Raw genomic sequence first — 22,428 nt, 5'->3', positions numbered from 1 at the left:
CTTATCAACATGAATACTGACACTGGTACAGACTGATCATAAATGTATAATATTTTGATTTAACTCTCCTTTCTAAGTGTAATAACTTTAAAAAGTTAATGTAGATGATTACTTCCATGGGAACTCAGCTTATTTAATATAATTTTATATCAATTGTTTTTTCCTTAGGAAAACTTTTCTTCAAAGTCTGTAAACATTTCCCCAACAGAAATGAGTAGATTTGTGGGTCCACTGACTTCTTTTTATAACAATGAAACTCATCTGAGCTATGCCAAATACTTGGCGGGTCCTAATGAAACTACTGGGGGTATGGATTGTATCTGAAGACTCGCCAAGACGCCTAGTTCCGTTCTTCAAGAATGAGAAATACCTTGAGAGTTCTGGTTATAATGTCTTACTGCTTTTCTGAAAATAACACAAATTGAATATGCACAGATTCGTTCTGGGCAACAGAACTGGGTACTGATTTTCATTTCCTTCCATTATTTAATTAGGGTTCTTAAGCCTGCCTCTCAGTGTCTCTGTTTCTGTTGCAGAAGACAAAAGAAACAAGATAAAATGGAGACTTTTTTCATACTATTGTCTTCCCTTGCAAAGGGTTTATGCCACTTTCATCGTTAAAATATCCCAGCAGTGTCTGCTAACTAATGAATGCCACCTATCTTGCATGGCTCACCTGCTATCTCATTCTCATTCTTTGTGCATGGGACGGGCTGCTTTGTTTTGGTAAAATTTTAGTAATTTCCTTCCTGTAAAAACAAAAGCAAGCAGCAACATAGATACACTTCTGCACAGAGAAGGCAAAGTTGCAAAAGTGCCTTCTACTCTCAGAATGAAAAGGAAAAGCACTGAGTCTTAGAGGAAGCTTGCTCCACAGTTGTGGACATGACCCTCAGCCAACTCAGTCACCTTACACAGTGCTATTATTAAAAGAGCATTGCTGAAAATCCAGCAAGCACAAGGAGTGAACGGAGTCACGGAGCATAGTCTTTCCCTGTGGTTTAAGCTAGCATGTAAGATACAAACGATCTTTGGTACTGATGGAGCTGAAGAAAAGAGCTAAGAGCTGGTTTGCTATTCTGTGCCAGGCTGGCCCACCTAGGACTTCCGTATCACCGCACGCCTCATTGCCAGCACATGCAGGGAGCCAGGGAAAAAAACCAAAAAATAAAAAGTGGAGGCCATACAGGAGGCCAGTGCTTCATCTGAGGTGGAAGCTGGATCTTTCCCTCAGTGTGTGCTGAACCTTACAGCTGAACTGCTGTGTTGGAAAACACTGGAAATCCAGCCTAGAAAATGGAGCAAGGATGGCCTGGAGTGCGCTCAGCAACTTCTGTTTCTCAGCTGACACACTGCAGCATTTTTTGCAAGCTGCAGTTTTCCAGAAGATAATTACAACTGCTGCTACTTCATACTTTCCTTTCTTTTACCTCTTAGTAGAAGGTAAATCACAGTAATAATAAATCCTTCTATATAAATGTATAGCAGAGCTAAAAATTAAATTGACATCACAATTTTAATTTACCACTTTCATTGTTGTTAATTTATATGCAAGCAGTGTGCCATAAGTTTTCCCTGGAAAACAGTCTAATTCCTTTCAAGCATCCCCCATGAAAACCAGATAGACACTTTGAGTTTCATGCTGTATTCTCTGTATGTCTTAAAAGGCATCTTATTTTTTTTAAGTTGAGGAAAAGAACATACCCCTGTATCAAGACAAAGCAAAGCAGGTTTCAACCGTTAGCTGAAGTTTCTGATTGCTTTGATAAGGTGTGAAGAATAATTTAAGATACCATCAGCTGTAACAGATCACAGTAAAATTTACAGTAGCCTTTTTTAAAGTCTTACTGTTCTTATGTATATAAAAGTCATCAGGGGTGCAAACAGAGTTGAACTTTTTGGCTGAGTTCACTTCACAGCTAGCAGCTTGGCTCCAGTGCAGACCACTAAGCTACACATTATCTTTCAAAAATTCCTCCAGAAATTAAACCCAGACAACCACCACAACATCAAATTTTCATCACCAGCCTGCCTCTTTTACAGTTCATTACAGGCAGTGGTCAGGACTGGAGCCTCAAGATGGGCAGAGGGTGGCAGGAGGGCCACGGAGGGCAAGCCAGGAACAGCCACTGTAGGAGAGAAAGCTCAGAAATATTTTGAACTTCTTTGTAACTACTTCTGAGACACTCTTTCCATTGGTAAAGTCCAAAAGTCTAGTACTTCAGCTGATTTTGGAGGGGGCCACCCCCCAATTGAAATGAAAACTCTAAGTTGCAGAAACTTGTGTCTGGGAGAATGTAGGTAAGCTGTGCCACTCCAGTCAGCGGACTTTCCTACTGTCCATCTCCACCTTCGAGATGACCGTTCGGTATATTATTCACTTCCAAATAGGAAAAAGAGGGCAGCATTATTAAGAGCAATCATGTTGTTTTCTCTGCTAGTTCCCCAGAGGAAGGGGCCACATCTTGGGCTGAAATGGATTTCAGATTAAACAAAGTACCTCTAATTTGTCACGACCACTACTGTACTATTATTTTCATTGCAACTCTACTAAATTACTTAACATTTCAACTTGTACGAGTAAAAACTTTCATCTCCGAACACAAAGTATTTCCCTAAAACCAAGTATCAAAATATAAACATCGGAAATCAGTTTTACACTGATTGAGTTAAAACTTCAGCAATGTACTGAAAGTATTTGTTTATGCAAATGTTTACAAGTACTGTTAAAATAAAGAGTCTTAATTTTCTTAATTCTAAAACAGAATTCTATCCCTTCATGACTTTAAGCCAAGTAAAACCCAAATGCAATAAAACCATCCCAGCCTAATATTTTAATTCAGTTGTTCAATAATTTCTATTTCTTTGCATTATTTTTACTTTATTATACTTTTATAATACCCTCAAATATATCTATAAAACTTTACAGCCCTTTTCCACCAGCATATGGTGTGTGTTGTGAAGAGAAGCATGTTTATGAGCTGCAAGACAGGATGAAAATTAAAGTACCCTTATGGGACTGAGGCAGGGAGAGTTGACTACTGTTATGAGCTGAGATTTTGATGTATCCACCACTACCTACGTAATTCCCGAGTCTCCATGTTTGCATTGCAATTGTATTATAGAATTATTTTGTGTTGGGCTGATAAAACTGCACAATCTCTCAGTGCTTGAAACTGAAAGCAAGTTATGTTGCAAACAGTCCCTTTCACTGCAGCAACTAAGTATATCCTGGCTAAATGAACAAAGCCAGCCTTGAATGAATTTAAACTGCATTTGAACTGAACTAACATTTATTTCACTAGAGATGTGGAAGCAATATTCAATGTACCTAGGCGCTATTCAAGAACCATTTGTGATACCCTGATCCAATTCCGCTCTCTAAATGAACATCAGTCAGCTGGGATAAGAACTAACAACAGAGGTTTACTTGTCTTTGAGCTAGATGGGCTTAAATGTGGCTGGTCACAGTTCTCAGTTCTAGATTTTTAAAATGAACTTTCAGGAACAACCTCTGTGGCTGACACTATTTCTGGGGAGACTGGCCACATGAGGTGGTCACATCAGCTAAGGTATCCAAGCTTTGGGTCCTCTAGTCTTCCCTGCACCTCTGAGTCGGGACATATCTCTGTAGCAGCTGAGAAACATAAACATAACAAAACACTTCTTGCCCACGCACACACATACACATAGCTGCACATACTTTTTTTTTCTTTCAAAAAGCTCAAAATCGCTGGATGACATTTTGGATGAATGCATCAACCCCTTCAGTCTGACCTCCTCACCCCTAGGAACAGTAAGCCTGGTCAGTATTTCACTTAGACTCTTTGCTCCTTCTGGAGAAGGAATGGTCTCCCTGGTTGAGAAAGCATATGCTTATGGATACAGCCTTCTGCGTCCTTTTTTGACTGTGTGTTCCTGCTTGTCAAGCTTTCAGTGTCCAAACCACACTAACCTGGGCAGGAAAGGGTTCATCTGCCCCAGCACGGGTCTCTAGTACTATGCTCCAAGACCTGCACAAATGCCTCAGCTGTAAAGTCTTAAATCAGATCTGCAGGCAAATAAATCCCAGTCTGAGTGTGTAACGTTCAACTATTCCAATGTCCTGCTATCTTACTTCAATGCTTCTGGTCAGGGACTTTACTCCTTGTGCTGAAGACTCCTAAGGACAATTCAGCCTGCCAGATATGGTAAATTGAGACCTCTCAATGTGGACCAGATGGGGATGGTATTTGGACAGTTAAGTTGCATGATTACATTAGACTGTGTTAAGACTTTGCTGCAAAATAAATACTCGATTCTGCACTAAAAATTATATTCTCAGTGTGTGCTGAATTACGAACCAGTACTCATACAGTCAAAATAGTGGGCATGATTTCACACAGGCATCCCCTCTCAAACTGCCACTTAGGAGCCAGGCAACTAAAAGACACAGACTAGATGGTAAGAAAATGCTTTTTTAAAAAAAAAAAAAAAAAATGGAGGCAGAGAGGCAGACTTTCAAGCTCTCAGATTGCACGTTCATCAAGTGTTGTTATAAATACCTTTGCAAACAGTTCACACTATGTAGACAAAAACATCTCAGTGGTAAACAACAGAGAAACATATAGTCCTATGGAAAAATGTAAACACTAGGTTTCTCCTCCATCTGCTTTATCCTGGTAATTAAGTCCAAAATCCAGCAACAGGCACTGAAGCCCACTCACGTACCAGGCACTGAAGGTCAAAACCCAAGTAATGGCAAAACTACTAACAAAATGGATGCAGTCTATCGATGAATGATTATGACTTTGTTGTGAAGAGAGAGAGGGGAGTTCTGGAGTGTGAGGCATTTATTAGCTCTGCTTTGTACCACCCAGAACAGCAGCTCTGAGAGACATGCTCACTCCTTCTGGGTGCTCTTTTATAAATGTTGATTATGAAAGGCACACTCTTGCTACAGTCACCAAAGGATTTCTTGTTGCTCCTGCTTTAATGGGTAAATTTAGAGGTTTCAGAGTATCATTTACGCTAATGTAAATGGCATGTAAGTTGTTTACAATTTAGTGATACATTTTTAGTAAAAGAGAAACTGTAGATATATTTGTGCTTATAGAGCTTTGTGGGTTTACAATGAGCCTTCTGGTTTTCAATTTACAAACAGAAATTTTTGAAATGGACATTTCAGAATGTCAGAGGAGCTCAGCATTTGAAAGGAGGCTCAGTAAAGGCAGTGGAAAAACTGCTGGAGAGTCTGGATTAGACTTTGGGTCTGGAATTGGGAAAGATGCCTTTTGGCATGTATTTGTTATTTTAAATGAGAGCACAACTATTCAGAAAATAGTAACAATTAGCATCTAGCATATAATATTCCATGCTGTAATGATGAGTAGCATAAATAAATAAAATTATAGTCGATAGGTTCTAGAATTCAACTACTTTAAACTCAGCTGCAAGGTCTTGTCTTGAACAAACAAAAAAAAAGTACACTATTTCAGTGATAGGCTTCTGGCTTTCCCATGAATCCAGATACAGTGTATAAAACAACAAGGTGTTTTATAGCCTTTATGTATAAATAAATCAGCAACTTGGAAGAAATACAACAAAGTAATAGAAAAAAATGCATTAATTACGCCAAGCAGCCAAACAGGAAAGAGACAAAATGATTAATGAAAGAACAGATATATGATATAACACATCCTGACCAATATATGGGTTATACAGTGATTTACACTGGATAGTTCCAAATGTGGCAATCAAAAACAGAGCTGTGGCATAAAAAATAAAAGGGAGCTATTTCATTAAAACTTGTCTGCTGAGTTGAATGAAGGGCAAACAAGGTCTTACCTATGTGAGGATTAGACCCACGTTCTTAATAACAGCTAGGGTAGGTGTCCTTAAGCATCAACCATCAGAGTACCCAAGTGCAATCAGCCTAAATGAGATCCCAAGAAATCAATAAAATTCTTGCCAGGCCCCTTCAAACTATTACAGAGCCCCAGTGTGCGGTGGAGCAACAGATTACAGGCTGGCTGTAATTGTACGACCCAAACACAGTTCCTGGGCCTTAATGAATTCTGTACAGCATGAATAGGTCAGCAAAGTGCAGAAATCTCTTTTCTCAGCTCCTACATGCAGAAATGGTGTGCCCCACAGCTCCATTCAGTTACTGGGGGCAGGTGCCCTGTGCCAATATATGACTAATGGGCAATGAAACAGAAAGACATTTTTAATCCCTTTGTCCATAAAAACTCAGGAAGTACTGCTCTGACTGCTGACACATCCGTGTGGTTGGATCAAAACCACACAAGATTACAGAAAAACTTTAAAGGGTTTTTTATAGCAATAAAAATAAAATAGATGGGAAAGGACTATCACGTTCCTTAAGTATGATCTTAATCTTAAGCAAAAAGTCATTTCAGTTGCTTATAATTAGATACTGTTAGCTCCAGTGGCTTATGCTGAGTGGCTTATACCCAGTGGCTATCTGAACACTTTGTTAGGATGCAGTGGCTTCTAAGGATAGCCCCTAGTGCCCAGGTGAAATGCTGGAAAAGGCCATAAGCTAGCTTGTGCAAGTCAGACAGGAAAAGTCTACAAGTCCAGTGCATACTACTGCCAGCTTGAAATCTCTTCCAGCAGTACTTCTGTTAGACTTCTTGCATTCAAGTTTTAAAAGTCCTCCCTACCTTCAGTCTCAGCAACCCAGCATGAAACCTCCATCATTTCTACAAAAAGGCTTTCCTTCCAATCAGGATAATTTTTCTCCTGCTTTTTGCTGAACACTTCCTTTTTTCTCCAATTCAACTCATCAGTCTTGGTTGAGTTCTCACTTTACATCATAAAATCCCCCTCTCTCCACTGATTGCAAACTTCAAATATTTGTAGACCACCGAGTTCTCCACCTCTCGCATTTTCACGCATCATTTAGGCAGGACATGTGGACACCTGTGAGTTTTAGCTTTTTTAGCCTCCCACCGTAAATCACTCCTCCTAGATTTCTCATACATCTGTGCATGCCACTAGACTTAGGGCTGTGCTTAAGGCCAAATCTGTTCCTAAGAGAATTAAGAGATGTTGTAGCCAAAATTCCTCTCAAAATGAGCACAAGAATAACACAATTCTTGGAAAACAGGCTGAAAATGAATACTTAGCCTGCTGTCTATGACCAATACCATGGACTTTACTTCCCACTGTCCTTGCATGGGGCACTATGGCCCACAGAGCACCTTGCTATCTAAGTAAACAGCTTGCTTAGATAAGAAGTTTAAAGGGACAATGATTCTTTCAGAAGCTAAAAGCCCAAGTCTTTACATGCACATCAGTAAGTGTGTCTGTGACTAGTACCATAAGCCAAATGGGAACACATAAATAAAAGTAGGTTTTACTAATAATAGCTACCTGTAGATACAGAAGAGCCATTTCTGACTGCATAGATGTTTCCAAGCCATCTGGATGTCTGTAGGATATAGCCTGCAACTTTGTAAGACTGCATCTTGTATAATATCAGCATTTTACCAGTGCTAAATGAATAAAAAGATGGCTAGAAGTACTGCTTAGAAATACACAATATTGTTAATAAATGACTTCTCTCACTAGGGGTAGATTCTAGAGGAAGAATTTCATATCATCAGGTTCTCAGACTAGTAATTATAGCTTACATTTTGAAAGGCACAACCTTGCTTTCACAGATGCAATTTGCATCAAAATCTGCACTTACAAAATCAGGGAGAAGAGTTTTGCACACATAAATTAATTGCCAACACATTTGCTGGTCCTTGAACTGTAGACAATTAGCTATCAATCACTACTGACCAGGGCTTTACTCAGTGAGGACACAAAGAATAAGGTTCTGGAACTAATACCAATCCCGTAAATACTGCAGTGTCCCGAACATCCCCAAACACTGTGAGTTTCATCTGACAAAGAAAAATCTCTTTGCCAGTAAAAGCCGGTACAGAACTGAAGGTTGGAGAAAGACGGGGGAGAGGGAGAGGGAGAGAGACTGATTTGCTCTCAATGAATATGAAAAAGCTGATCTCTGCCATTGAGGAAAATTCTTGCACCAGCAAGTGCTGACTGATTGCAATGAGGAATGCTTTATCACCAAGATCCAGACACCCTTTCATACGGTGATTATTATTCCTGTCATGACCCTCTGGTCATCAAGCCACAGTGTCTTTTGTCACGAAACAACTATCCAATAAGGAATAATCTAGGAATAAGCCTGTAGCATAATATCTTCTACTTGCTTATACACACAGCGGGAGGAGGAAAATCTTCTTCCTATGAGTTATTACCTGCTCTAATCCACTTTGGAAAATAGCAGTATTCCCTTAATTTTGTGAAGCATGCAAACATATTTTTCACAAACCACAGCTACCTGAATAGCTCAGCCCAGAGCTGAAAGCAAATCTAAAAGCTCTCTCAGGTAGTAACAAATAGCCCAAACCACCATCAAATCCACGGCAGCACAGAAATTGTCAGATATTCCCATTAAAACTTGTTAAGGAACACGCAAAGGCTGAATTGTGTTCCAGCTTGCCTCTATGTTTCATTTCATATTGTCTTCTGTAAGGCTAAGGTCTGGCCTAATTCCTGATGCTATTCTTGCAGCAACAGCTCTGACAAACAGAGGCAACGCACATACAAAGCCCCAACAAACAGCACTCACCACACTTTGCAACATTAGCTCTGTTTTAGTTCCTATACAATAACACAATGCTAAATTCTTCAGAACAGAGACATTTTGTATTATCACCGCCATTTCTCACATTAATATTATACAACTACAGAATTCTGTAGAACACATATAACTGTCCATGCATTATTTCTCAGGCATTTCCAATTCAGCTGCTTGAGAAAGGGGTTACCACTCTGCAGTTGCAGACAGTGCGCGCTGTGCTGAAAGCATCTGGGGGAGAAGGGCTGGGAACCCTTGCTCTGGGAGCAGATGTGAGAAGCCACGTCTGGCCATGCAGGCCAGTTCTTTTTATGTCGTTTCTGTCCTTATCGCTTATGTGGATCACCTAACACAAGGGCTGTTTTGAATGGTTTTATCCAACTAGCAAGCTAACCCTAAGTAACAAATACAACAATACATATACAACTGTACAGAATAAAAAATTAATGGTGTTAGAGAAGGATGATGCACAGAGACATTATGTGTGACACTGGGGAGGAAGTGGGGGTAAGTGCGCATGGTTAATATGAAAAGATGTCAAAAAAAATGAAGCATAATAATAGCGCAATTTATCCTTGCTAAACGTACTGCGCTGTGCTATAATTAAATATGAAAACCTAAATTTATCTCTATGTTCGGCTGTCATTAACTTAACAGGGAGTGCACATGTTCTAATCTAATGGCTGATTTTTTTCTCCATGTGCAGCATATTAAAATGTATATTAGCCTCAAGGTGCATAAACACAAAATAATAGACCAAAGGTTTTGGCCTGTGGAGAAAAAAATCCATGCTCAAAGGCCGTCAAGTAGCTGGTGATGCAGGGGAGACACTCACTTAGCCTCATTAAGCCAAAGCTCTCTTTTGCTTGTCTTTTGTTCTGCATGACAGCAGCCTCTTTGTTGTATAATAATTCATTCCAAGTTCGTTCCAAGCTACCGAAACTGGTGAACTGTGGCCATTTTAATGAGCAGTATTGGTGGTATGCATAATCTGGAAGCCACGTGGACCAGGCAATCACAGAGCACTGCAGCCAGCAAAATGAGATACTGTCGAAATCACAAATTTGTCAAGTTGTTTTTGGACAGGGTATTATAATAAGCACTAAAATATGCATCTTATTACTCTGCATCTGCCAGTCAAAGATCACTGTAATGAATGCATGCTGCAGGGTATGACCAGGCCGTTTCCCTAAGTAAAACAAACTGCAGAGTACAAAAAAAGAATTATGTATTTTTGGCAGTGCCTAGATTTTTTTTTTAAATCCTTTTGCATCAGGAGTTGGATTTTCCTGGCTTGATGTCCATTGCCAGCAGTGAACGCACTAAAACCACCACAGCCAAGGAGTTAACATGAATACATTGTTTCTTAATAGCCACATTTACTGGCTGTGAATATGAAACTCTAAACTCAGTGCTTGAAGCAAATTTAGCATACAGTACATATAAAACCCACAAAGATTAAACTACTTTAAATCCACTTTAATAATCCTAGTTCCTTTTGTTTTATCCATTTCTACTGCAATTGGCTTCACCGTTAGGGAAGATACATTTTATGTAACAACCTGCAGTCTCCGTGAGAAACAGCACTGTAGATAATCACAACATAAACTTCCATAATAGACCAGTAAGGGGGAAAAAAAATATGTTAGAGAGGTCCTTTTTCCTACAGATTGGTCAGGCTCATAATTGCTTTCGGCTTGCAAATGCTGGGAGGTTCGCCAACGGCAGCAAGTCTGGTAAGCGTGACTTACACGGTGGGGTGCAGAGATCTGCTCTGCAGGTGCTCCCCGAAACACTACTGGTGATGCTCCACAGAGGGATCATCAGGCTCCCACCTGGAGCCATGCCTGTGGAGACCTTGCATCGTGTCAGAGGAGGAGGTGAAAGACTGAGAGGGGGAAGCAGGAGGAAAGGACTTACTTTCTCATCTCCCCGCAAATGCTGGTTCAGATATATTTTGGCAGAGCCTTATTTTTGGTCAACCCAACAAGCATATGTGGCAACAGTCCCTGAGTGTGCTGATGCATAGTTCCCATAATATCCTAAACCAAGAGGTTTCTTGATCAATATTGGCTTACACTTAAGAAGCTTTGCCTGGCTGAGAGCTATAATTCAGATGCAAGCCTTAGCTAATGGGAAAAAGGATCAAATAGCCTAAAATTCTTTTTTTCCCCTGTCTGACTCTTCTTCAGAACCGGTGATGGCAATATGGGAAAAAAGTTTTCTTCATCAATATTAATTTTTTACTGCATTCTCTGTATCACCATATAATGAGATGGTCTCTGTATTTCTGGCCACGGCCACAAATGCTATTTGTTCTGTCTTTATGCAGTGCTTGAAACATGGGCACAGTTCTTTACCATACTGGACAAACTTGCCTTCCCAAACAACAAGGAGCACTTTGAAAAACTAAGGGTGAACACCTCTGCTCTGTGAAAGCAGTCAGAGGTCTTGAAGAATATGAAGGCAGCCAAAACTTGGTGCATGCATTGCAGTGGTTTCTTGCATGACTGGGAGTTCACAATGTATTTATTTAATAGAAGAGCTAATTTAATATTTTGTATGAGATCTCGATGGTATAGCAATTTTTTTTTTTCTCTGACATGTGAAAAGCTATTCAGATTTGACTGCAATCAAGTTAGAATTTAACAGGTTTGTACCATTTAGAGGACTCAGCTTCTAGTACCCATAGATCCTTGAAGGAAGTGCATATTTTAGTCTTAATGGGAAGTTTGTGCATCCAGAGAACAAAATCAGCAGCTTGCTAAATTTAAGGTAATGAGAATTTTCACTGAAGTTCATACACTGTGCACGTTCAGGATCATTCTCATCTGTCTGCTGGAGAAAATCACCTTCTATAAATGCATTTTTACTAGATATGGTTTTAACATTTTCAATACAGCACAACCTTAACAGCTGAGGAGGATCCACTATGAAAATCAGTTTGTTTTGGATGTTTCTGGAATCAAAATTCTTAAATTATGACTTTTTCTTCTTATTAATTTTTTAAAACTTTAGACATGATCAAACAAACCAGTTTTTGCAAAATTTCTGGTGCTGAAAGCAAGGTATGAAAAATCCATATATATTTATCTCTTCCTATAAACTCACACCTACCAAATTAATAGACTGCCAATTTTTAAAGTTTAATTACCTGGCATGTATAGAGGCCACTGCATTAAGTATGATTTTTATAGCTGACATTAGGTGGAAGTTTATACAGAAAAACACTATACCACTTCTGTGACCATCAGCTGACACCAGTGCATTTCTGGGACATAATCACTTCATCTCTCTGGAGTAAGATCAGTGAGCAACTAATAAGAGAGTCCTGTAATGAACAGGCAAGGTGAGACAATGACTACACACAGGAGATCAAATTGTACCTCTGGAGGATACTGTACCTTCTCCACATACCTGGTGAGAACAGTTATCTTTATCCCTCCTGGTCATGTATCTTCCTGAGAAACTCAGGCACATTATTTTAAGACACAATTCTGTTAATTTTGGATTGTAAAGATACTACCTGTGCTCTTCCTCTCTCTTATGCAGTCACCCTAATAACTTTGGGTTGTAAGAGCATGCTCTACATCTTAACTGTCTGCCTGACTGCATCATGCACTTGATCTCAGTCCTAAATTCATGCTGAGGTAAGTGAGCTTTTACAAAAGTTCTTCCTCAAGGGCGTCAGTGAGAAGCAGTGTGGTGTCATCATTACCTTGCCATTCTCTCATCTCGGTGTCAAGATTTGCAAACTGAGATTACAGCTGAGACAAGCTAAGTTTTATTCCATGCATTTAATGGAAAGGTGATTCAGAGGTGATATTAATGACAGTCATCTGTGTCAAGGCTTCAAACGTCAGGCCCTCTCACAGAAAAAAACCCAACTAAATAAGCCATCAGAAAAGCAATGAGGAAGGCAGGCCAGAAGACTGGCTTTGTCCACCTTTGTGAGTCTGACTCTGTATCTATGTTAGGACTGTCTTTGGAGCAGTTATGGATAAGGCTACAACCACAGGAAGGAATGAATAAAATTGGTGCAGCTAGGGAAAACACTATCACACAGTGACTGGAAGTCACGGCTGAGGCTGCCATTCTAAGCGGGAAACTCACTGTTGTTACAGGCAGTGCAGTACCACGGATCACATCTTGGACAATGGCAAGTACTGGCTCCAGCCGTGTTAGCAAAAGGGAAGAAGCTTCTGCTCCTGAAAAGACTATCAGAAAATACTACCTGGCTCAAAGGTGATAAATTTAGGATCTACATACCAAAAAATACATTCTGAAACCACGAAAAACATAAAAACAGTACTCAACTTTCCAAAATATTTTCCAGTGCTACGATGCTTTTCATATGTTAAGGGCTATAAATTATCAGATGAAAGTATTAGTTTCATTAATGGAGAAGCATGAACAGGTACTAATCAACATGATTATCTTTTTCAGCCCAAAGCAGATACATTTGCTATTGAATTGCTTATTGTATTACACTATTTAGCACAGCATTTTTAGTATTCTTTCTGTTTAGGAAGGAAATTATTGTGATAAATGTTAACAACTAACAGTGATAACTGTTCAGTTTGTCATTTATCTGGTGACTGCATGGCAAGACAGCTTCAGTTTGATGTCAGGTGTATCATTTACAAGAAAGTATTTATCTTTTAGTTCAGTCTGGTCATCAAATACTACAATATTTCATGACAAAACTCTACTGTGTCACTCTCCTGTGGCAACATGCTGCACTCAGCACCCGTTTGATGCTGAAACCAGGACAGAAAATGAATTATCAAAAGAATAATTCACTGCTATATAAAAATATGGACCTTGTTCAGTATTGCACTGTGAATCAAAACAGATACTAAGAACATACTTAGCTGAGAATACGACCAGTCCTAACCCTTTAATGTATTAAAAACTTGGAGAGGCTCAATGAGTTTGTATACAATCAGAAAGCAAGTGGTTCTTGATGCTGTTGAAAATAATTCTTCTCCCTCAGTTCCTTCTCATTAAATTGTCATTGCCTGAACTTCTTATCCCCATGGTTCTGTGTAAGAAAATGGAGGATGATTCCTTTACATCTTTACATTTACTGCATAAAAATTATATCAAAATTAGCATCTTCACTTTTTTTTTTTTAATGCAAAAGTTCATCAGTATTTGCTGTTTAGCTTCTTATGGGGTCTTACTGAAGAAACTGTATTTCATCTCACAATAATACCAAGACAAACTTGAACAGGTCGTTATAATTTTTTATTTATGCATATTTATATACATATATGCATATTTATGCATAATGCAAAATATATATATAAATGCAGGATTTTGGCTGTCACATTTCACTCCATGTATAACTTGTATGTTCCTACACATTACTTCTGTTGATGAGAACATATACATCACATCAACAGGCTATCTTCTGTTTTCCAAATAGAGTAAGGACGTGTTTTTTAGTGAATTTATTTTAGGAAGAGAATCAGAAGTGTGTGTTTAGGATTTTCTGCCAAGCAAGTCAGATATTTGTGTTTGAATCTACATGAACTACAGTACTTAACTAATTTACTAGGCACAAGTACATGAAATCCAATATTGATGATAATTTATGAAAGTAAGAATACTGATTCCTATAATACTGCAAACTTAGTTTATGATAACATAATTAGTTACACTAATAACACTGCTTAGGCAAAGCCTTGCTAATTACGATATTATAAATATTAATGATATCAAGCCTTTGTATTTGATTGCCCCTAGTAGGATCATTTATCATGGTATTTCCTTTTACCCGTGTTGCATTATTTTTATTCCTTTTCTCTTGGATGTTCATTCCTGGACAAATAGCCATCCTGAGCTTATGCCTAAAATACATCACTATATATAGCACACATTATCAATGATGCAGCCTGGTTAACTTTATGTTATTATTTAGTAGCAATGATCCAATGATATAATTCAGTGCTAAGGGCAATTAAATACACAATCAGTTATATTCTGTATGCCTTGTTCCTTTTAAATGTCTAACAGAGCCAGCCAGACAAGATTACATAGGGCTTTGTTTTTCATTCTTTTTCATGTGACCTGTTTCAAGTTAAGATTCCTTTGAATTATTAAATGCTTCCTTAAAGCATCTTTCCATGCTACCTTTTTTAAGTTAATTATTGATGTAGTGACAAGTGGAAAAGACTAGGAATTTTTTTTTTCTTATTCTAAAGGACAGGAGAAACATCTTTGACAATGGTTGTCTGTTTAGTAAAATACAAAGGTAATAAAAAGAACACTGAATACAGCTTTAAAGATGAATTGCAACAAACCTCTGTTACACGAGTTGGAAATGCTGTGCATGTTTCTACAGGTGTTAAAGGAAGGACGTTTAGATACAACCCTTTCAGCCTGGTTTAACTGCTTAACCTAAGTAGATGAAAATGAAACTGCTTATATCTTCTTTTATTTTTAAGCGGTGTATTATCCAGAGCTTTAGGAACAGGATTGTCTTCTCTTCTGGAAGGTAATGTTATAATTTTCAGAGCTCCACAGAGAACAACAACAATATAGGAGTCTCTAATCTCCTGCTAAATCCAACTCCAGTCATCAGCAACGATAAGCAGAGATTTGGAGGTGTTTGACACTCCAAATCCTATTCTTTTGTAATTCTTTACTTTTTACAACATTTTCAACAGTGTTATATCAGATTTTTGGAAGGATAATCAATAGGGATGATGTGTAACTGAAATCAGTCTTCAAAGTGATCTCCTCTAGTAACCAGAAACAAAAGCTCAGCCTCCCTGCTGTGCAGGTATTTTGCTTAGAGCAGTAGGCAGCGGGGCATCAGCAGAAAGCCAGTTACACCTCCCTGCTTCTCAGCATGGATCAGCCAGTGCCCTGGTGGAGGGCTAGAGCAGTACTGGGGTGGCTGCAACCCATTGCATCTGGCAAAAATCTCCAGATATGCTTTTGCAGCGGGGAACTACTAGAGCAGAGAGGAAAGACAGTCTAGAGGTTAGGATTTCACAGAGACCATAGTTTACATTCCTATTCCATCACAGACTTTCTACGTTTAAATAAACTTGCAGAATCTATTAAATTATTTGGTGTCACTGTTCCTCACCTGGAACTTCCCTGCCTTGCAGAAGGTTTGGGAGTTAGCACACACGAAAGACCATGACATGCTCAGCTACCATGACCGAAGGGCCACTCCTACCTGATACAGTTTTCCAAGTCAATGCTGGTTTGTGACAAGCTGTCTCAGCTCGTCACGTCCAGTGCTGGGGGGCTTCCATGTCTCCTGAATTTTGCACCCGGGCTAGAACACCCAGGAATGTCTGGCACAATATTAGTATCAATTTGAATTGAGTTGAGTTTCACTAAAAAGTATCAATCTGAACTGAGTTGAGTTTCATTAAAACAAACAGTTCCAGAACTTGTTCCAATGCATTTGCAATTTTACATCCCACACTTTTTTTAAAAGACATGATGTTATGAATCAAGTGGAGAGATCATATTTACAGTAAAAATGCTACCCCATATCAAGTCATTTCAAGTTTGTCTTCTTAAGCTGCCTTTGGGTATTTGTTAATACTCCGAGAGAAAAAGACTTGGTGACTAATGGTGACAGTAACAGTGGTTAGCCAAGGAAAGTGGCAGAAACTGCATACAATGATTATGGAATTGCATTCAAAGCCAAGACATAGTGTCATTCTACAGGAATGGCAACGAAATGACATACCTTTCCCATCAGTTCAGCGATTCGAATTACTGGCTTTCCTTTCTGATGGCGCACGGTTGCAGGACTCTGTCCATTCCAGTCTTCAAGTTCCTCAATGCTTTTCAGGTAAAGAAGAGCTCGCAGTCCGGTGCAGTAGTCATCAATAACAGTGAAATCTTGATTCTGGATTGCACTACACACCTATGAAATGTAAGTCAGTTATCAGCAACATCCAGGCAGAGGAGCGTACTGAATTAGCAGGCTCTTTGGATTTACTGATTATCAGATGACCCTTCCTGCAACTTGACTGAGAAAGAACTACAAGAATTCAGGATATTAATTGGTTGCTTAATCCTATGTCATGATACCACCACTGCAGTCCAGGAGAAAAAGGACTCAGTAACACTGAGTTGTGCCTAGGTTTCCTAATGGCAGTCCTTAGACCAGACCCAAAGGCTGTTTAGAAGTAAGCCTGCAAGTTCAGCCCTAAGCGTGCCTTCCAGGGAACTGGTGCTGAGCATGCCAAGCACAGTGGCAAACCACCAGCTATGCTCAGACTTTTGCCTACAGACAGACAGCGGTATTCCCCAGACCGCTGTGCTCAGGAAGTACGGATATATCTGTTCAGGTCCCAGTAGAGCAAACCACAGACTTGCTGAGGTTGCGAGGCATTTCTAGAGATTGTCTTGTCCAGCCTCCCAGCTCAGAGAAGGGTCAACTAGAGGAGACTACACAAGATCATATCCAGCTGGGGTTCGAATATCCCCACAGACAGAGACTACACAACCACTGTGGGTAACCTGGCTCACTGTTCCATCTCCCCTGCAGCTTTTTCTTATATTTAAATGGAATTTTCTGTGTCGCAGTTTGTGCCTGTTGCCTCTTGTCGTTTCACTGGATACCCCTGAGAAGAATGTGGCTCTAACAGAAGTGTCCCAGTGAACAGCACCCATTAAGCTGACCTGTTAGTATGGGTGAGCATTGCCAGGCACAGAACAGAACAGTTCCCTTCTGCTAACCACCACATGCCATTCAGTGGTACTGCTAGGCCAGGTCACTTTATTTTGGATACTTTAGAAACACAGATAGCAATATAGCTTTATAAACATACAAAACAATGATCCCTGACCTGCAGAGCTTAACATGTAGACACAAAAATGCTGACAGCAGAGAACAGTCTGTCCATTTACACAGATTCGTCTGGACCACTTTGTGGGTATCAGCTCAGATTTAAACCCACAGAAAACTCCCACCAAACTGCAAATGAATAAAAATATCCCTGACTCTTCTCTGAACACCTTTGCATTAGCTAAACTCTAATCATCCATCAGTGATGAGGTGCAGGGTTGGTTGAGTACCATTAATTGCCAGTCCCTGGAAATGCTTTGAAATTCCAGATGTGTCGTTGTTTTCAGCCTCTAATTCAGCTTTTATTCTAAAAGCTTAAAAGAATGCTCCTGATAATACCTACACTTACATACACACATAATGAACGCAACAATGAAACAGACACCTATTTTAGAAAGTGAATGTGTGCACATGCACAAACACATCCACACTCCTTGGACAGCAAAACCCACCTTGGATCATAATTGACATCAACACTTAAAAAATACAGGAAATACAGAATTGTTTTCCACATTTCAGAAATGGTAATGCAACTAGCAATTCTGAAGACAGGTACACATCACATTGTAAAACACCGTACACTACAGCTGTACAAGGAAAAAATAAGGGCAAACTATAAAATAAGCACAAGAACATTTTCTATGCAGCACATTTACATTACACAAAATCTGTTTCTCTGGAGAAACAGTGTGGGCATTAATTAGGTCTGTTACGCATTCCATAGAATTCAAGATTTTTTTTTCACAGCAATTATAGAGCACATCATAATGATTTCCTGTACAGGTTATTTAACTGCAAAACCCAACTGATGCTTATTTAAACCTTTTTATTCACCAACGGATTCCCTGTTTTTTAGTGCATGGGTAACACTTTTATTAGCTATTCTTAAAAATACTAAAACTGTAAAAAAAATACAGTTAAAAGCCATGTCATGTCACTTGAAACAAGTTCAGGCACTGTTGTCAAAATCCTGAAATATTTTGACAGGATGTATACACATGAGATACACTGGAGGATACCTGTAATAACCTTATAAATAAAGAGGCTTCTACTGTTTTCCATCTTGTGGTACAGTGTTATGAACTGCAGTAATATAAAAATGTGCAAAGATGATATCACACTAAGAGCTAACATTTGATCCTTGTGAGTGTATATGCAGTGTGCTGTTCGCCTTCCTTGGAAAGCGAGGTAGGTTCCAGAACCAAAGGCAAAATGTAATTTTTTAAGAAAAATGTAGATCTCTGCACTAAAGAAAAATGTTAACTGAAATGGAAAGACTTAGAAACAGAATTAGCAAGTGGTTTCAGATGATCCTACTCTTCTGTAGGAGCCTTATGACTATGGTGCCCAGTGGTGCAGATAATTAACCAAAGACATGCCTTTCACTGATTTCACTGTGATAAAAGCAAGTGCTTATGTTTATGGGCCTTTCCTAGAACAAGAAAGATGCAAACATTAACATACAAAACCAACAGAAATAGTTTTGCCATGATTTTGGCAAATTCAAAAACATTCGGAGCTTTGAAATTTCTTGTGTTGCACAAATTAGACGGTGAGATTGTGTTTTATGTTTACAGTACCTTGCCTGAATCAATGCAGAAGCCTTTGCTGCATTTTAAAAGGTGGTGAACAAAATCAAAATAAAAGGTCACCCTAACCCATCAGCCATGACAATTTCTACACCACAGAGAGAGGTTTTTAGCATCATACCTGGCTGCCTCTGAATCACCAGTTCAAATGACACCATGGCCTCTTTTCAGCACAGAAGAAGTGGAAGGGTAATAGACCAGGTGAGATTCAAACTCACGCATCCAGAAAAATCGCCAGAGAACTGAACCAACCCATCTGCACACACCATTAATGCCCCTGCTTCGCTCCCGCTGCTTGCACTGGGAACAGGCATGCTTCCCCTCCCTTGCAAAGCTAATCGCCAAGTCCCCTCTTCTGCTGGTATCTTATTTTACAGGTGTGAAGAGTAGGAAAAGCAGTCCAGCAACAGCCATATTTAAAATGGAACTACCTTTTGTTTGCTACCACCTCTCATTTAGTGTCTTATTAAACCACCTCAACAGGAGATAAAGGTGAGCAGGGTGCTGCTCTAACAGCTGTTGACCATGCCTTGCACACCAACCAGACTAGCAGCACAAAACTGAACTGCAACCAGCCCTGCCTGGTCAGCTCCCCTCCTCAGCATCATGTTATTACCAACTAAACACAGCAAAATGGGCTTCCCTTTAGAACCTGAAGTAAAAGCCTGAACAAAGATGTAACTTCACAACGGAGAACATATACATGGTCATACTGTACCAGACCATCCGTCCGTATCCTGTGGACATTACAGACAAGTATAAGAAACAAAGTCACTGTGGACGAGTTGCTCATGTATTTTACCAGCCCAGGTTCTGGCAGGAGTAGTGCTGGAACTTTGCATAGCAGAGATGGCACCTGTTTGATATCCCTTGATCCTATGTAATCCAAGTGAATCTGTTTTATGACTGTTCACCGACCCAGGCTTTCACCTGAAACATTTAGGTAGAAAGTAACTTTTTCTTCTTTGGAACATGAGAGACAGGCCCTGTAGGACAGAGTGAGGTCCAGATCACAATGAAGCTGTTGGCTGCCCTGCTGACAAATGCTGTCCTGCTGTCTTGCTTGTGTTTGTCTCCAGCTTTGGATCAGAGCTAGAAGAAAAAGATGCTGACTTTTTTCCTGCTTAGAAAGGTAATGCAGAGTATTAATACTGCATTAATATACAGGGAGATAACATCGCATGAACTTGGTTTTACTGCATTGCCTGGCTCTGTCTTGGCAGTAGAACTGCTACAATTCAATTTTTAACATCTGACCTCCTCTGCTTTCCCCCAGATCCAGACGCCAATGACTGCCCCTTATGTCCCAAAATAGACAAGCAGGCCAAGATGCTATGTATGATCAATTATATCGTGCTCTCAGTATTCTGAAATCTGAAACTGTCCAGTTTAAGTTGCAACTGTAGGTTACAATTCTAATCTATACAGACATGTCTGAGGTACTAAAAGACACAATGCCTGTTTTGCTGCTGGTAAATCACACACACACCAAATGATCTCATTGGGGAATGGGGATGTGAAATGAATCACAGGCTAAGGCTCTAAGTAAAACTGTTCTGCAAAATGCAATGATGGCATAGGCATGCAAAGGTTCCTGCTGATGTCTTGCATAAGAAATGACCTGTCTGCTCTATTACTAAATAAAGATAAATACTGAGTCTAACTTTGTCAAAGGATTTAGACCCATTAAAAATCTTACTTGAGGAACTGGAAAAGAATTGTCAGGAGATTATTATGGCACAAAAAGAATTTTACAGGTTACATGATTGTTATTAATCATTCACATCGATCTGAAACTTTTAATTTACATATTTTGAAGAAAAAGTTCATTATTGGTGACAGGTGCTACCACATCAGCTATAAACCACTGTAAATACCTTTGCTTTTAGCAGAATCATTACACAACAGAGATGCCAATTTCTGAAGTCTTTACTGAGGCAACCCCCCTGTACTGTTCATTGAGATCTCTGTGTAAGGTCTGTGTAAGACCTTTTAGGTTTTGTCCATCTATGTTTCTAGGAGCAATGGGAAAAATATCCTGATACTGCATTTTATTTTTGTTTCGCTCTCTACAAAAATGGATGTGATTCCTGTCCAAACTTTGGCATACCCTGTGGGACTGTGTGGAAGACCTGTGCCATCTGTGCAGAACCTGGTCAAAGTGGCTGAGGCATTTCCAGTCAGATCACCCACTAAAGTAATTCCTGTTCAGTGTAATCCTTGCATTTACCTACTGGGGGATGTTGCAAAGGAGAAACGACTTTAACAGTAGAAAGAGGAAGCAATGCACTCCTTTTCAGTCATTACTCTGTCCACTCTCTCTTACCCTGTGACCTTCAGTTTTTACACTAACTTATTATTATATGGTGAAATTCCAGCTGGACAGGTGATGGTGGATAAGACTGTGCCAAAAATGGACTCCAGTCCCCACCTGCATCATTTCTATTCCATCAATAGCAGGGATTTCAGCAGAGGCGGCAGAGGAGATGAAGAACTAGACATGTTTGTATCAGTTCTTCCCTATACTACTTTCAACTAAGAAGAAGTAGTGTGTCTATAACCTCATATACAACTAGCTCCCTGCAAAAAGCTGGAACAGGTCAGAGAATCTAGCCTGTTTAATAATGTGTTGCTTTGCAAGAACTGTAAGTATCCTTGGTGTGACTAGAGCTGTGAGAACAAGAATGCTCCAATGTCTGGCAGCAGTCATGCTCCTATTTGAAATTGTCTCAAAGCTCTACTGAAACGCTTTTCCAACAATAAATTTGTAGTAGGAGACAATAGTAATAGTTGGGAGAAAATTTTGATTTTTCCACCCCTCTGAAATAAATGTTTCTCCCTTCAAAATATAGGTGTAAAATAATTGTCATTTTTATGGAAACAGAACTAAACAGTAAGGAGGCAGATGGGTGGCAGTGATACACAGTCTAGAAGTAAGAAGATTGATGGGTATATATTTGTATACACAGATGCAAATCACATAGCTTGACTGTTCTACCATATTAGTTTCCATTTGTTGTAGCTGTACAACATCAAAGCAGTGATGTCCCCTTATATTGCATTTAGTGGTAATGTAACGGACTACCAAAAAAAAAAAAAAGTGAGTTTCTAAGTAGTTTCCTGGCAATTGAGACAGCAGGCTCTTTCATCTGTGCTGTAACTGTGGCAGTGCATTGATTTAAACTCCTTCTGAGATCTCAAATGCTTTTATATTCTTAGGTTTTGCTGGCTGCTTTTTTACTTCCCACCCCCCACCCCCCCCCTTCAAATGATAAAATTCTAGCATTTAGCAGAATGCCATCTTGTTACCCCAGAAGATGGAGACTTATTTCAGCTTTGGTTCTAAACTA

At 39.4% G+C, this 22,428-nt stretch overlaps 1 protein-coding gene across 1 annotated transcript in view; it reads right to left on the bottom strand.

Moving 5' to 3' along the window:
• The window catches only part of DPYD (dihydropyrimidine dehydrogenase), a 367,931-nt gene that overhangs the window by 36,306 nt on the left and 309,197 nt on the right, over positions 1–22,428 (bottom strand). Inside the window, exon 20 of the mRNA XM_040610420.1 lies at positions 16,383–16,562. Coding sequence (XP_040466354.1) covers positions 16,383–16,562 — 180 coding nt within the window. The remainder of the gene's footprint in view (positions 1–16,382; positions 16,563–22,428) is intronic.

Source organism: Falco naumanni, chromosome 11 (genome assembly GCF_017639655.2).
Source record: "Falco naumanni isolate bFalNau1 chromosome 11, bFalNau1.pat, whole genome shotgun sequence".
Classification (NCBI taxonomy): Eukaryota; Metazoa; Chordata; class Aves; order Falconiformes; family Falconidae; genus Falco; species Falco naumanni.
The sequence above is the reverse complement of the archived record's forward strand: the minus strand, read 5'-3'. Positions and strand labels throughout refer to the sequence as shown.